The 15,304-nt window shown below is 44.6% G+C and overlaps 1 protein-coding gene across 1 annotated transcript in view; it reads left to right on the top strand.

Annotated features, from left to right (window-relative positions):
• Positions 1-15,304, top strand: part of LOC103189738 (complement C4-A) — a 44,477-nt gene that overhangs the window by 5,689 nt on the left and 23,484 nt on the right. Inside the window, exons 7-19 of the mRNA XM_042344796.1 lie at positions 176-263; positions 838-943; positions 3,631-3,760; positions 4,597-4,712; positions 5,764-5,904; positions 7,725-7,922; positions 8,718-8,912; positions 9,606-9,755; positions 10,478-10,604; positions 10,777-10,848; positions 12,323-12,517; positions 13,096-13,210; positions 13,814-13,884. Of these exons, the coding sequence (XP_042200730.1) occupies positions 176-263; positions 838-943; positions 3,631-3,760; positions 4,597-4,712; positions 5,764-5,904; positions 7,725-7,922; positions 8,718-8,912; positions 9,606-9,755; positions 10,478-10,604; positions 10,777-10,848; positions 12,323-12,517; positions 13,096-13,210; positions 13,814-13,884 (1,704 nt within the window). The remainder of the gene's footprint in view (positions 1-175; positions 264-837; positions 944-3,630; positions 3,761-4,596; positions 4,713-5,763; positions 5,905-7,724; positions 7,923-8,717; positions 8,913-9,605; positions 9,756-10,477; positions 10,605-10,776; positions 10,849-12,322; positions 12,518-13,095; positions 13,211-13,813; positions 13,885-15,304) is intronic.

The following is a 15,304-nucleotide window of genomic DNA, read 5'->3' as shown; positions in this document are numbered from 1 at the left end:
TTTCACAGCTGTTTGTGAGAGTTTGTTGCATGCAATTTAGCATCCGTATTCACCGGTAAAACACACAGGGACTTCACAGACCAACAATTCCTGTTTATGTTTGTGCCATATTACTGTGAGGAACATTTATGATATAATGTATGGTATGTATTATGGTCATCTGTTTTTTGTGCAGTTCTCCCCCGGTTTGAAATCAAGATCAAAGCCTCAGAAATGTTCTACCTCGTGTCAAAGGATGAATTCAGCTTCAAAATTCTGGCAATGTAAGAACTCTATTTAGGCAATGAGGCAAGTGGCAAGCCATTCCCGCCACACTTCTTAATCCCCCTCACTTCATCAGTCTCTATCCATCTTCCTCTTCAACAAGAGTGTATTGGTTACACCCTTGTCTCTGAGTCAGAAGTTTGTGGGTTCAAGGCTCCACATCGGGATTTGTAAGTCACATACTCTAAACTGACACTCCAGTGCCGTGCTGGGGGAGCGCTGCCTTGTGAGAGGTGCTGTCCTTCGGATGAGGTGTTAGGTAGACATTAAGGTTCCCACAGCGCTACTAGAAAAGAGAAGGGAGTTTCTCTCTGCTAGCCAACAATCCCCCAGATAAAATCACTTGACTCATCTCTGTTTGCGGAATGTCATTGTGTGCAAATTGGTTGCCATGTTTGCCCACAAAACACATAGTCCGGCCCTGTGTTTTACAGTTTTAGGCAATGTTTGCCCACAAAATATACAGTCAATTTACTATGCAGTATATTCTGTGAAGTACTTTGAGATGCCTTCACAACATGATAAAGTGCCATAATCAAATACAAGGATGATTATTATTGTTATTTTCCACAGACACACATATGGGGAACGCGTGGATGGGAAGGCATACGTCAGATTCGGAATCCTCGATCAAAATGGCAATAAGACAAACTTGGGAGGCTTGGAGCAAGAACTGAGAGTGAGTGGATCTGGGAGTGGGGTGTGGTGAGGAGTCTACATGCTTCAATACTCTTATTGTCTCTTATCCTCTTATCATGGAGTCCTCTAGCTCAGTGGTTAGAGCACTTGCCTCGCAAGTGAGAGACTTGGGTTAGATTCCTGACAGGGTGAAACATTGGGCAAGTTTCCTTACTCCACATGCCTCCGTTCATCTAGCAGTAAGTAGGAACCCAGTTGTTAGTCAATTGGTGGATCGCCTTTCCAGGGGTAATAATCCTTTAAAAATAATAATTATTATTATTTGGTCACTCAATCCACGACTGTTTGTGGGACACGTCTATGTGCAATTAACTGCTGTGTTTTGTCCACAAAATATACTGTCAATTCACTTTACAGTACATTCTGTGAAGCGCTTTGAGACGTGTTGAAGACATGATAAGTAGCTATATAAATGCAAGGATTATTATTAGTAGTACTCATATTGCCTCTTATACTCATATAACATCTTGGAGTGCTTAACAGTAGCAGAGCTTTATGCTATGCAAGGACTGGGTGAGGTGACTGTAGGCATCGTCGAAGAGGAAGGTCTTCAGAAGTGATCTGAAGGAGGGGACAAGGCAGTTAGTTTGAGGCAGGGAATGACAGAATCTTGAGATGGAGTAGCTAAAATCCCAGGAGCTGATGGTGGGGAGATGGGGATGAGGAATGTGCAGGAGCCTGGAGCTGCACAAGTGGCTTGAATGAGTTTAATATCATTCCCAAAAAACACAACTTTTCAGAGTTGGACTGGTGAACAGACACACCGGGTGAAGGGAGTTCAATAATCTTGCAAACAAATATTTGAAGAGAAATATGAAGTGGAACGAGGAAAGGGCAGCAGACACGCCAGATCAGCCCTCATAGCCGCTTTCGCTCCTTCAAACATTACAAAACTGCAGATCTTTGTCGTGCTCCCAGGGAGAGAGATTGTGCCATTTTTGGGGGGATTTGGAGTATATTATGTTTGATATTGAAAAGCCTCTAAAAACGCTTGACGGGTAAATCCTGCCAAGGGGATTTGTTGACCAATTCAGCAGCCAATTTGCCTGCACAGACATCTCACAAACAGCCAGGAGGTGAATGGCCGATTTAAGCTGGTGGACTGTTGACCAGGACACTGGGCGAGAGAGAGAGAGAGAGAGAGAGAGAGAGAGTGAAAGAAAGAAACTCCCTTTTTTTTTCCAATAGCATGGCAGGGTTTTTAACGCCCACATGAGCTCAATGTAATGTTTCATCTGAAGCGTGGCACCTCTGACAAAATGCAGCACTTTCCCTCATCCTCATCAACAGTAACTTTGTTAAAATGTCAGCCTGGACTGTGAGCTAAATGTCCCCGATGTGGGGTTGGATTCACAGGAGACGAGGGAGAAGCGAGAGAAGTGATGAATGTGAAATAATTTCTCCTGGCAAAAATTAACTTTTTATCAAGTTTAATTGTTTTGGCCAGATGAGAGCAAGATTTCCTCCCCTTCCTGTCATGTCAGCCCAGCAATTGAGAACCAGAAAATCAATATTACAACCAGAAAACTCAGTTTAACAAAGTCCATCTTTGATCGTTAGTGTGGTTTCCGTTTCTTTCTTGATTGACTGTTTCTTGATTTATGGCATAAACCAAGAAATATTCAATTAAGAAAATTTATTTTGTTGGACGACTATAAAAGTTGGCCACCACTAGGTGCAGAGGGTTGAGCTGGAGAATGGCCAATACATCGACGATGACAACAACAACTTGAATTTATACAGAACCATCGAATAGGGCAATGCTCTTAAGCGTTCCAAGACTCTGCCCCAAATGAAGGGCACTATATCAATGTAAGCCGTTGTTGTTTCTTTGTCTCAGAGTGCTCAAAGGGACAGTGTTAAATACCGAGTAAGGGAGAGGGGAAGATGATCATACCCACATTAGAAGAGCTTGGATTCAAGGCGAGGTTTAATGACAGAAACAGAGGAGGGGGCGATGGAGTGGGAAATGGAGCAAATTCCAGGAGTAAGGAGTCAAGTGACTGAAGGCTCGGCCATCGATGGTTGAGAAGAGAGGGTGGGGCACAATAGGCCTGATTGCTCAGTTAGTTAGAGGCCTGAGTTAGAGGGCATGAACAGATTAGCGTAGATCAGAGAAATGAGGAGGTATCAGGGAGTAGATGGGTTTGTAGATGATGGTGAGGATCTTGAAGTGAATGGTTGGGAGCCAATGAGCCAATGGAGCCTAGTGAGGGCAGGGGTGATGAGTCTGCAGAGTATGATGTAGGTGAGGATGCTGGCAGCAAATGTTTGGATGAGTTGAAGCATGCGAGCGAGAGATCTGTGCGGAGTGAAGTGTAAATCTAAGCATGATCTAGAATCAATCTGGAAGCGATGACTGATCTAGAAGTAAATACTGTTTTGGAAGCAATGCTTGGTCTAGAATAGATGATTGATCCAAAACTGGTAACTGACTGAGAAATGATGACTGATCTGGAAAAGATGACTGATCTGGAATCAATAACTGATCTAAGAGGTGATGATTGATCTAGAAGCAATGACTATTCTAGAAGTGTTGTCTGATCCAAAAGCAATGCCTGATCTAGAGCCGATGACTGGTGTGGAAGAGATTATCATTCCGGAATCAATCAATCAATCAATCAATAGAAGACATGACTGATCTGTTGTTGTTGTGACTGATTTCAGATGAAGAACGGGGAGGTCTCGTGTTCTTTAAAGACTCAAGACCTGCTGGAACAGTTGAAGATGCTGACAAGTGTGAACAAACTGGTGGGTTCCCGGCTGTACGTGGCTCTCACTGTGTTTGAAACAGCCAGTAAGTAGAAACATCAGATAGATTTAACATATTGATAATTATATCAATCAGAAATCAGAATAATTATGCTTGAACCATAATGAGCTCATTGTTAGCCTGGCTGAGCCTCTCACGCTATCAGCTGAACCAGACCCAGGTCAAGGACGCTAAGCTCGTCCAGGCGATGCTCCAGTGCAGTGCTGGTGGAGTCCTGTAGCTCAGTGGTTAGAGCACTCGCCTCGCAAGCGAGAGACAGGGTTTGATTCGCAGACAGGGCAAAATGTTGGGCAAGTTTCCTTACTTCATGTGCCTCTGTTTACCTGGTTGTTAGTCAATTAGTGGATTGCTTTTCTGGAGGTAATAATTCCTTCAAAAAAAATGCTAATAATAATTTGGTCACTTCAATCCACGAATTTAGCTGCTGCGTTTCGCCCACAAAACATATCGTCAATTCACTTCACAATATATACTCTGAAGCACTTTGAGCATAACAAAGCTGTGATAAGGCACTATATCAAATGCAAGAATTATTATTATTATTGTTGTCAGAGGCATTGTTCAAATGAAACGTTTAACAAAGCCCATCTGTACCTGTTCAGGTGGGCATTAAAGATCCACTGCACTATTGAGAAAGAGATTGTCCTGGCTGACAATCCCCCAGATAAAATTGTCACTAACTTCATGGCTTTTGTGGGGATGTTGCTGTGTGCAAATTGGCCCCAGCATTCATCTATGAAACACATAGCCACTGCAATTTACAATAGATACTTCCAGGCACTTTGAGATGACTTCCCAGTGTGATATTAAATCCCAGGCTTATTATTATTATAATATTAAAGCCGCGTGTTTTGCTGCAGGTGGTGAATTGGAGGAAACCGAAGTGAGTGGAATTCCATTTGTTGCAACGCCATATGTGATCGATTTATCAAAGACTCGGCGACACTTCGCACCTGGCCTTCCATTTCCCGTGGTGGTAAGAAAGCCATCGTATAGAGCAGATAAATAATACCCTTCTCTTTGAATAAAACCCCAACATCCACATAGCTCTCACTGCAACACAGGTGACTGTGTGGAGCCCTGTAGCTCAGTAGTTAGAGCACTTGCCCTCAAGTGAGGGACCTAGGTTAAAATTCCCGGCAGAGCAAAATATTGGGCAAGTTTCCTACCCCTTCACAGTATATTCTGTGAAGTGCTTTGAGATGTCGCGAAGATGTGATAAGGCGCTATATGAAATGCAAGGATTATGATTAAGTGCAATCATTTTGTAGCTGTTCTCAACCAGCTGCATAGACCGAAACATAGGGCGAAACATTGGGCAAGTTTCTTTACTCCACACGGCTCTGTTTAGCTAGCAGCAAGTAGGAACCCAGCTGTTAGTCGATTGGCGAATCACTTTTCCGGGGATAATAATTCCTTCAAACAAAAAAATATTGGTCACTCAATCCACGACTGTTTGTGAGACACTGCTGTGCACAATTGGCTGCTGCATTTCACCCACAAAATGTACAGTCAATTAATAATAATAATAATAATAATCCTTGCATTTGATATAGCGCTTTTCACGTCGGGAGGACGTCCCAAAGCGCTTCACAGAACACACTGTAAAGTGAATTGACTGTATATTTGTGGGCGAACGCGGCAGCCAATTGCGCACAGCAATGTCCCACAAACAGTCGTAGATTGAAAATGACCAATTTAATTATTGTTTTTGGTTTTTTGGAGGGATTATTATTAGGCTCTGTGTGGAGTAAGGAAACTTGCCCAAGGTTTGGCCCTCTGCCTGGAATTGAACTCAGGTCTCTCACTTGCAAAGCGAGTGCTCTAACCACTGAGCTACAGGACTCCACAATTCACTTTACATTATATCGTACAAAGAACTTTGAGACATCTCGAAGACTTGATAAGGTGCTGTGACAAATGCAAGGATTATTAATAGTATTACTATTACACTCACTGTGTGATATATTCACTGTGTAATAGACTCACTGTGTGATACTCACTGTATGTGATCTGCTTTTTATTAGGTGTTGGTGACGTCTCCTGACCAATCTCCTACCCCAAATATTCCAGTGACAGTAGAAGGATATACCTTGTACACGGATGAGACCGGCACAGTGGTGTTTGAAGTGGTTGCCCCCGCTAACGCCAGCATTCTCTCTGTGAATGTGAGCATCCATTCACCACCTGTCCATCCACAGCCTCAGCCTGTCAATCACTGCCTGTCCATCACAGCCTGTCCACCACAGCCTGTCCTTCACAGTCTGTCCATCACAGCCTGTCCATCACAGTCTGTCCATCACAGCCTGTCCATCCACTGCATGTCCATCCACTGCATGTCCATCCACTGCATGTCCATTCATTGCCTGTCCTTCACAGCCTGTCCATCCCCCTCCTGTCAATCACAGCCTGTCCATCATTGCCTGTTAATCCATTGCTTATGGATCCATTGCCTGTCCATCACAGCCTGTCCATCTACTGCCTGACCATCCACTGCCTATTCCTCTACTGCCTGACCATCCATTGCCTGTCCACCCACTGCCTGTCCATCACAGCCTGGCCATCCCTAGCCTGTCCATCACAGTCTGTCCATCACAGCCTGTCCATCACAGTCTGTCCATCACAGCGTGTCCATCGCTGCCTATCCATCGCTGCCTGTCCATCACAGCCTGTCCATCACAGCCTGTCCATCCAGTCCCTGTCCATCACATCCTGTCCATCCCCAGCCAGTCCAACATAGTCTCTATCCACTGCCTGTCCATCACAGCCTTTCCATCCACTGCCTGTCCAACACATTCTATTCATCCACTGCCTGGCCATATAGTTTGTCCTTCCACTGCCTGTCCATCACAGCCTGTCCATCATTGCCTGTCCATCCACCACCTGTCAATCACAGCTTGTCCATCCACTATCTGTCAATCCACTGCCTGTGGATCCACCGCCTGGCCATCACAGCTTTCCATCCGCTGTCTATCCATCCACTGCCTGTCTATCCATTGCCTGTCCATCACAGCCTGTCCATCCATTCCCTGTCCATCCATTGCCTGACCTATCCACTGCTTGTCCATCACAGCCAGTCTATTCCAGCCTGTGCATCACTGCTTGTTCATCCCCAGTCTGTCCATCCACTCTTGTCAATCCACTGCCTGGAGATCCACAGCCTGTCCATCACAGCCTGTCCATCACAGTCTGTCCATCCACTCTCTGTTAATCCATTGCCTGTCCATCCACAGTCTGTCCATCAGATCCTGTCCATCCACTGCCTGTGGATCAACTGCCTGTCCATCCATAGCCTGAAAAATTCCCGATAGCCGGAGGATTCAGACTGTTCTCTAGACTATTCTTTCCTGAATTTGGAAGCCATTTTCATATCAAGGACTGCGCAGCACTGGAGTACACAATTCTGCATATTTGTAGCCTGTGAAAGAGATGGATTGGTTCGAATAAAAAAAAAGCCATTCTGCCCATTCCTCCAGAACTCCTGCCCAACTGTTCCCCATCGAACTGCTTTTAAAACAAATTCCAATGTCCTGGCTTTAACCACCCTTCCTGGCAATCCTGTTTCAGTTCTTGATTACCTTCTGGGAAAAGGAAAACATCCTGGTATCTGTCCTGAAATTGCCACTCTAAATCTGCATCCCCTTGTTCTTGGTGCAACCTAAAATATTGCTCTGGGTTGACTTTTTCAATCCTGTTTAAAATTTTAAACACTTCTTTGAATCATCTTCTTTCAAGACTAAAGAGCCACAGCTTGTCTTAATTGGTGCTCACAGCTAATTCCTCTATTAGTTGCTCGCTTCCATGGTTGTTTGTGGTGTATCATTGTGTGCAAATTGACTGCCATGTTCACCTGCAATACACGGTCACTGCACTTTACATTGAATCCAGTGAAGTGCTTTGAGATGTCCTCCCAACCTAAAGGGCTCTGCAATTCAATGTACGATAATGTGATTATTTATCTGAGCTAATGAAGATGTACCCTTGGCAGATCACTGCTGGTGAGGGGACTCGGGGGAGAGAGTTCAGTCAAGCTGTGCATATTGTCCATGCCTATCAATCTGTGAGCAGGAGCTACCTTCACATGTACGTTCAGCCTACTCTCGTCCGCTCCGGACAGGTCCTCACTGTGCAACTGGAAGCTGTGACTGAGCCGGAACTTGGAGATGTTGACTACATTTATTATCTGGTCAGTAAATTTTTAGACTTTCATAAATCTTAATGTGCTGGACACTGGGGTCAGTAAGTTGTGGGTTGAAACTTCTTCCCTTTCTCACCACATATCGGGGACTTTGAGCTCACATAGTCTAGGCTGACACTCACGTGCAGTGCTGGAGGAGCGCTGTGTTGAAAGAGACACCGTGCTCAGATTGACACATTAAACCCAAGACCTATCTGTGCCATGTTCAGGTGGACATTAAAATGTTCCCACTGCACTATTGGGAAAGAGAAGTTTGTTTCTCTCTCTTCCAGTGTCCTGGTGTGGTTGGGGTGGATACCATAAGCATGGTCGAAAAGGAAGCTTTTCTAGCAGGACTTGAAAAAGGGGAGAGAGGGGAGAAAGTGGAGAGACAGAGGGAGAGTCTTCCAGAGTTTGAGGGCAACGTGGCTGAATGTGCGACCTCCAATGGTAGAGAGGAGGATGCGAGGGACAAGCAGGAGATGGGAGGTAGTTGAGCAGAGGCACTGGGTGGTGGATTGCGGAGTGAGGAGGTCAGAGAGGTGAAGGGATTTGAACACGAGTGTGAGGATCTTGAATTCAATCCGTTTGGTGATGGTGGTCCAGAGTTTGTTCCGGGTAAGTATTCCCCCCCGGCATTGCACTGGAATGTTAGCCTACAATCTGACACACAGTGGCTCCAACCTACAAGCTTCTAAGTCTAGAGGTGAGAGCATAACTGAGTCAAGGCTGAGACCCGTCTTGTCATCTCTCCTCCTTTACCCCAGTCCTGCCCAGTAATTCTCTGGTTTGTTGTACCCACAGGTTACAAACAAGGGCAGAGTAGTTCGAGCTGGTAAGACCCGCAGGTTGGAAAAGACTGAACTTACCATCCCAGTGGATGTGAGTCTGGTCCCGACGTTTCGCCTCATTGCCTATTATTACATCGGTAATGACCACAGGAGCGAGATGGTGGCCAACTCTTTATGGGTCGATGTGAAGGACGAATGTGAGGGAAAGGTAAGGCTTTCACAACCAACTCATCACATTGAGTAAAATCAAGTAACACAGGGTAACACAGGGTAACACAGAGTAACATAGAGTTACATAGAATAATATAGAGTAACACAGAGTTACATAGAGTAGTGTATAACATAGAGTAACACAATGTTACATAAAGTAACATAGAGTTATATGGAGGGATTTAAAGGTGAGGACCAGAATCTTGAACTCGATCTACTTATTACGATTAACGGTTAATCACTAATTATTAATATTAATTAATTATCATTCCTAGTTATTATTAGTTGATTATTATAAATTAATGTTAGCTATTATTAATTAATGTTATTTATTAATAATTAATGTTAATTGTTATCACTTATCAATATTAATTATTCAGATGTTAAAGTGAGGTCCCTTTTGCATGTTCAGGTGGGTGTTGAAGATCTTCTGGCTCTATTCAAAAAGATAAGGGAGGTTGTCTCCTGGTGTCCTGTCTGACAAATCCCCCAAATAACCTTGGTCACTCGCTGAGTGGCTGTTTGCGGGGCAATGCTGTGCATAACTGGCTGCTGTGTTTTGCCCACAAAGTACACAGTCACTACACATTACAGTGTATCCTGTGAGATGTATTAGGGCACTATACTATTATGATTATTATAGTATATTGACCCTTCATGTGATATGTGGCTCTGTGCTCGCCTTTGTCAGATTGAAGTAAAGGAGATGGATCAAAGGCACGCTCCCGGCAGTGACCTTAATGTCATACTGAGCACGGATGATGCTGCCGATGTGGCCATGGTGGCTGTGGATTCAGCTGTTTACATTGTGAACAACAAGTACAAGTTGACAGCCAGAAAGGTATGTGGAGTCTCATTCTGCAACAACAACAACAACTTGAATTTATATAGTGCCCTCGAGGCGAAGGGAGTGAGGAAGGGAATTCCAGAGTGATGTGATGCAGTGACTTTCTCATGACTCCACATCACACACCGTCTACAATCACTCTCTCACTCTACACCAGTTCAGTGCTGGAGGGAATGCTGCATTATCGGAGGCACAGTACTTCGGTTGAGACGTTAAACCACAAGGACTATGGTCAGGTGGACTTTAAAGGACCCAATGGCCAATTGGAAAAGAGAAGTTAGTACCTCTCTCTTGGCCACGAATCCTCCAAATAAAATTGGTTTGTGCTTTTGCTGTGCGCGAATTGAATACCACGTTTCCCACAAAATACACAGTCATTTCACTTTACTGTATATCGTGTGATGTGAGAGTTGCTTCATCAAATGCCAGGATTGTTATTACCTCTTATTTCGGTTTCTCCAATGCTTTCTTCAATCAGTCACTGCACCCGAAACTTTATCACTCTGCTTCAATCCCTCTACCTCGCTCCCTCTACCTCACCTATCTTCAGACCTTCCTCTTTGACCCTGCCTAACTCCCACCTCTCTCTGGCTCAGTGACAAGACCCACCACTGTTAATCACTGTGAAGTGTTACTAGTGTTACCCAATAAATGCAAGTTGCTGTTGGTTTATATTTGTTGTGGTAATGGCAGTAACCTTGTTGGTTTGTCAAAAGGTCTTTGAAGCGATGAACTCGTATGACCTAGGGTGTTATTATGGAGGTGGAGCAAACACTGTTGGAGTATTTATGGATGCCGGACTGACATTTCTCTCTGATGTGGCAAAGTCAGAATTTCGTAAAGGTAAAAAATACCCCTCAGTTTCCCGCCTGAAAGATTGCTTGTTCAGAAGCATCTCGATTCTGTAAGTTATTGCTTCTTTTCATTCAACCGGGTGTGTGAACCATGCAAAAACCTACCATCATGCTTAAAAGTCTCCAAAACAACCTTGTTGCACTGTTTGTTCCACATTCAGGATATTCATGTGAGGAAGATGCCAGGAGGCAGAAACGATCGCTGGATGTTCAGAAAGAATACACCAACAAATGTAGGAACCAAAACAATAATTCACATTTACACAGTACCCTATCTTGAACAGTAATGTCTCAGAGCGCTGCACAGGGGTCGGACACCAAGGGAGAGGGTAGGAGGAGCTGACCATAGGCACGTTCAAAGAGGAAGGATGTAAGCGTGATTTACAACAACTTACACTTATATAGCATCCTTCACGCCAAGCCAGGTGAGAGGCGAGGTGACTGTAAGTGTTGTCGAAGAGGAAGAACTTCAGATGCAATCTCAAGATAACAACCACAAAAAATTGCATTTATTTAGCGTCTCCTCATGCAGGGGAAGCGTCCCAGAGCACTTGACGGTGGTAGAGCATGACGCCGAGCCAGGGGAGGTGACCAAAGGCACAGTTGAATAGGATGGTCTTCAGATATGACCTGAAGATGGGGAAGGAAAGAGTAAAATTGAGGGATAGAGGAAGAGGGCTGCAGAGTTTTGGGCATAATGGCTGATAGCGCAGCCATCAATGGTGGAACGGAGGGTACGAGGGATATGCAGAAGGCCGAAGCAAGTCGACAACACAACAACAAACAACAATAACAGAGGAATGGGTTGTGAGTTGTGAAGCAGGTCGGAGAGGTAGAGAGCTGCAAGGGCATGAGGGGATTTGAAAATGAGTGTGAGGATCTTGAAATTGATCCATTTAGTGATAGGGAACTGGTGTGATGGGGGTACGGAGATTAGTGCGGATGAGTATGTGGGCAATAGTGTTTTGGATTAGCTGGATCCTGTGCATGGTGGAGTTAGTGGAATAGAGGGCCTTTGAGAAGTTGAGTCGAGAAGTCATGGAGGTGAGCAATTTTACAGAGGCAGAGGAATGTGGTCCTGGTCAGGGACCGGATGTGGGGAAGGAAGGACAGCTGTAAGTTGGACCTGACGCTTACGTTGCACACGGTTCGGTAGTCTGAGGGATACGTCGCAGAGGTTAAGGAGGTCAGAGTTGCAGGATAGAAGATATTGATGGGAGCAAATGAATGTGACTTCCGTCTTGTCAACATTGAGTTGCAGACAGGCAATGATTGAGGAAGGCAGTAGGAGAGCCTCAGGGCATGATGGCTAGAAGTACAGCTGCCGATTGTGGAGCAGAGAGTATGAGGGACATGCAGAAAATAAGAGCCAGCCGAGCAATGGCTGAGCATTGGGTAGTGGAGTAGAGTGTGAGTGGTCAGAGGGGTAGGAAGGTGAAATGATTTGTGTGTGAGTGTGAGGATCTGGAAATCCATCCATTCTGCAATAAAGCATCTTAGATTGTGAGCTGACATAATAATCCTTGCATTTGATATAGGGCCTTCAAGATGTCTCAAAGAAATTTACAGAATATAATGTAAAGTGAATTGACTTTATATTTTGTGGCCAATGTTGGACTGTAACCCACAAGCTTCTGACTCAGAGACGTGAGTGTTGCTGACTGAGCCAGGCTGACAGGCTGACGGCTCTGCCTGTTTGTCTTCCAGTGAATCAGTACACTGAGCCCAGGCTCAGGAAGTGCTGTACGGATGGACTGACCAAGATCCCGATGAGGTACAGCTGTGGCCGTCGAGTGGAGAGGGTGAGAGAGCGGAGGTGCAGGGCGGTCTTCCTGCTCTGTTGTCAGTACGGAGTCGAGCTAAGGAGAAACCAGTCACTGAATGTGCGGTCAGTGGCCAGATGTAAGAAACGCCATCTGTCTGTCTCTGTCTGTCTCTATCTGTTTGTGTCTGTCTCTGTCTGTCTCTGCCTGTCTTGTGTCTGTGTCTGTGTCTGTCTTCGTCTGGCTCTGTCTGTCTCTGTCTGTCCCTCTGTCTATCTGTATGTTCTGTCTCTGTCTCTCTATTAGTCTGTCTGTCTCTTCCTCTTTCTGTGTGTCTTTCCATCCTCTGTTCGTCTGTCTGTCCATCCATTCACCCCCTGTCCATTTGGCTGTCTGTCTCTCTGTATTTCTTTCTATCTTTGATTCTTTGTTTATCTCTCATTCTGTCTGTGTCTGTTTCATTGTGTGCCTGCTTGCCTGCCAGCCTACCCATCCAACTCCTGCCAGGCTGCCTCTTCTTTCTGTCTCTCTTTCTGCCTGTCTGTTTCATCTCTGTAATCTCCACACTCTCTCCTCACATCTCTGTGTAATCTCCCCTTTCTCTCCTCACATCTCGGCACTCTCCACCCTCTCTCCTCACAGTTCTGTATAATCTCCACTTTCTCTCTCCTCACAGCTCTGTATAATCATCACACTCTGTATCTCCTCCCCTCACAGCTCTGCCATTGGAGTTTGAGGAGTTTTTTGATGAGACGTCAATCCATGTTCGCAGTATCTTCCCTCACAGTTGGCTGTGGGGGAACCACCGAGTTCAGGGTCCAGGAAACCACACGTAAGATCTTCCCTCAGAAACATTTTACCCCATCAGTGAGGGATGTTTTACCCACTCAGTCCCCATTGCTCGGACTCTATCCTCAAGTCCCTCCAACTCTAAAGTGCCCACCGGGTCAGGCTGGCTCAGACAACAGCACTCATAAAATTGTGGGATCAAGCCTCACATTGGAATTTAAACTCATATCATTCAAATAGGAGTTCTGTAGCTTGTGTTTAGAGCACTCGCCTCCCACGCAAGAGATCTGGGTTCGATTCCTGAACAGGGTGAAATATCAGGCAAGTTTCCTTACTCCACACAACTCTGTTTACCTAGCAGTTAGTAGGAACTCAGTTGTTAGTTGATTAGCGGATTGCTTTTCCAAGGGTAATAATTCCTTAAAAAATTTATTAAATTGGCCCCTCAATCCATTAATGTTTGTGGGACACTGCTGTGCGCAATTGGCTGCCTTGTGACAATAATGGGCAGGGGTGGGAGGTCACAGAAGGGGGGCATCAGGGGGTTGGGGGCGAGACCACTAAGATATTTGAAAAGTATAAAGATTTGTTAATTATTTTTCTTTGTTAGTAAGGGATAACAAATATTTTTTCAAAAAAATTTTAGATTGTCGGCTCGCATTCCTGACTCCATCACAACCTGGGAGATTCAAGCAGTCGCCATGTTTGACAATAAAGGTAAACCAATTCCTTAATATCATAAATACATAGATAATAGAAACTAGAGTAGGCTACTCAGCCACTCCAGCCTGTTCTGCCATTTTATAAGATCATGGCTGATCTATACCTCAAGCCCAGTTACTCGTCCTTGTCCCATATCCCTTAATAATCTGAGCTAACAAATATTTATATACCTCAGTCTTGAAGATGTGAGTGAATCCAGCATCCACAGCCTTTTGAGAGTGAGCGTTCCATATTTCCACCACACTTTGGGTGAGAAGCTGCCTCCTGGTTTCCCTCCTAAATGGCCTGGCTCTAATTTTAAAATGATTTTTGTTCTTGACTCCCCCACCAGGGGAAATAGTTTCACTGCATCTACACTAACAAATCCGTTTCTCGTCATAAACACCTCAATCAGATCACCCCTCGACCTTCTAAAGACAAGGGAATAGAAACTAACTTTATGCAACTTATCCTCATAATTCAACCCTTAAAGTCTTGGTATCGTTCTTTCAGCTGAGCATTGGAGCAGATTTCCGATTGTGCATCAGTGTGACATAGTCAATAGTGCACTCGGCTCAGAAGCAGAGATTGTGGGTTCAACCCCAACATCAGGAAAATCTAAACTGTTGCTCCAATCAGCACAAGGGAGTTTCTGACATTTGTGTGAGACATTGAACCTCACTCCTCACTCTCTCCTCACAGTTAAATGTTGGGCAAGTTTCCTCACTCCACACAAACACCTGTTTATCTAACAGTAAGTAGGAACCCGGTACTTAGTTGATTGGTGATCCCTTTTCCAGGGATAATAATCCCTTCCAACAAAAATATTAATAATAATTTGGCCCCTCAATCCGCGACTGAATGTGGTCACTGATGTGCACAATTGGCTGCCGCATTTTGCCCACAAAATATACAGTCAATTCACTTTATAGTATATTATAAGAAGCACTTTGAGACGTCCCAAAAACGTGATAAACTGCTATATCAAATGCAAGGATTATTATGAAGATCCCGCAATGCTATTGGAAAAGAGAAGGGGTTTCCCTCTGTCTCTCCAACAATCCCCAAAATAAATTGGTCACTTACCTTCATAGCTGTTTATGTGGACATTGTTGTGTGTAAACTGGGCTGTTGTGCTCACCCACAAAATACTGTAACTGTACAGTAAATTGTGGGTGAGCACAGCAGCCCAGTAATGTGTAATAACCTGTAATGTGCTTTGGGTTAAACAATGGTAAACTTACCAGACAGTGCTCTCAATGGTTTTAGGTCTTTAGACTCCAGCAGTTATGCCCCACTCTCCCAAAAACAATGCACACTGTAGAATAATTCGTTCAAAAAAAAATTGGTCACTCAATCCATGACTGTTTGTGGGAAATTGCTGTGTGCAATTGGCTGCCTGGATTTGCCTACAAAATATACAGTCAATTCACTT

This window comes from Callorhinchus milii, unplaced genomic scaffold, assembly GCF_018977255.1.
Source record: "Callorhinchus milii isolate IMCB2004 unplaced genomic scaffold, IMCB_Cmil_1.0 Scaffold30, whole genome shotgun sequence".
In the NCBI taxonomy this organism is placed as follows: domain Eukaryota; kingdom Metazoa; phylum Chordata; class Chondrichthyes; order Chimaeriformes; family Callorhinchidae; genus Callorhinchus; species Callorhinchus milii.
The sequence above is the reverse complement of the archived record's forward strand: the minus strand, read 5'-3'. Positions and strand labels throughout refer to the sequence as shown.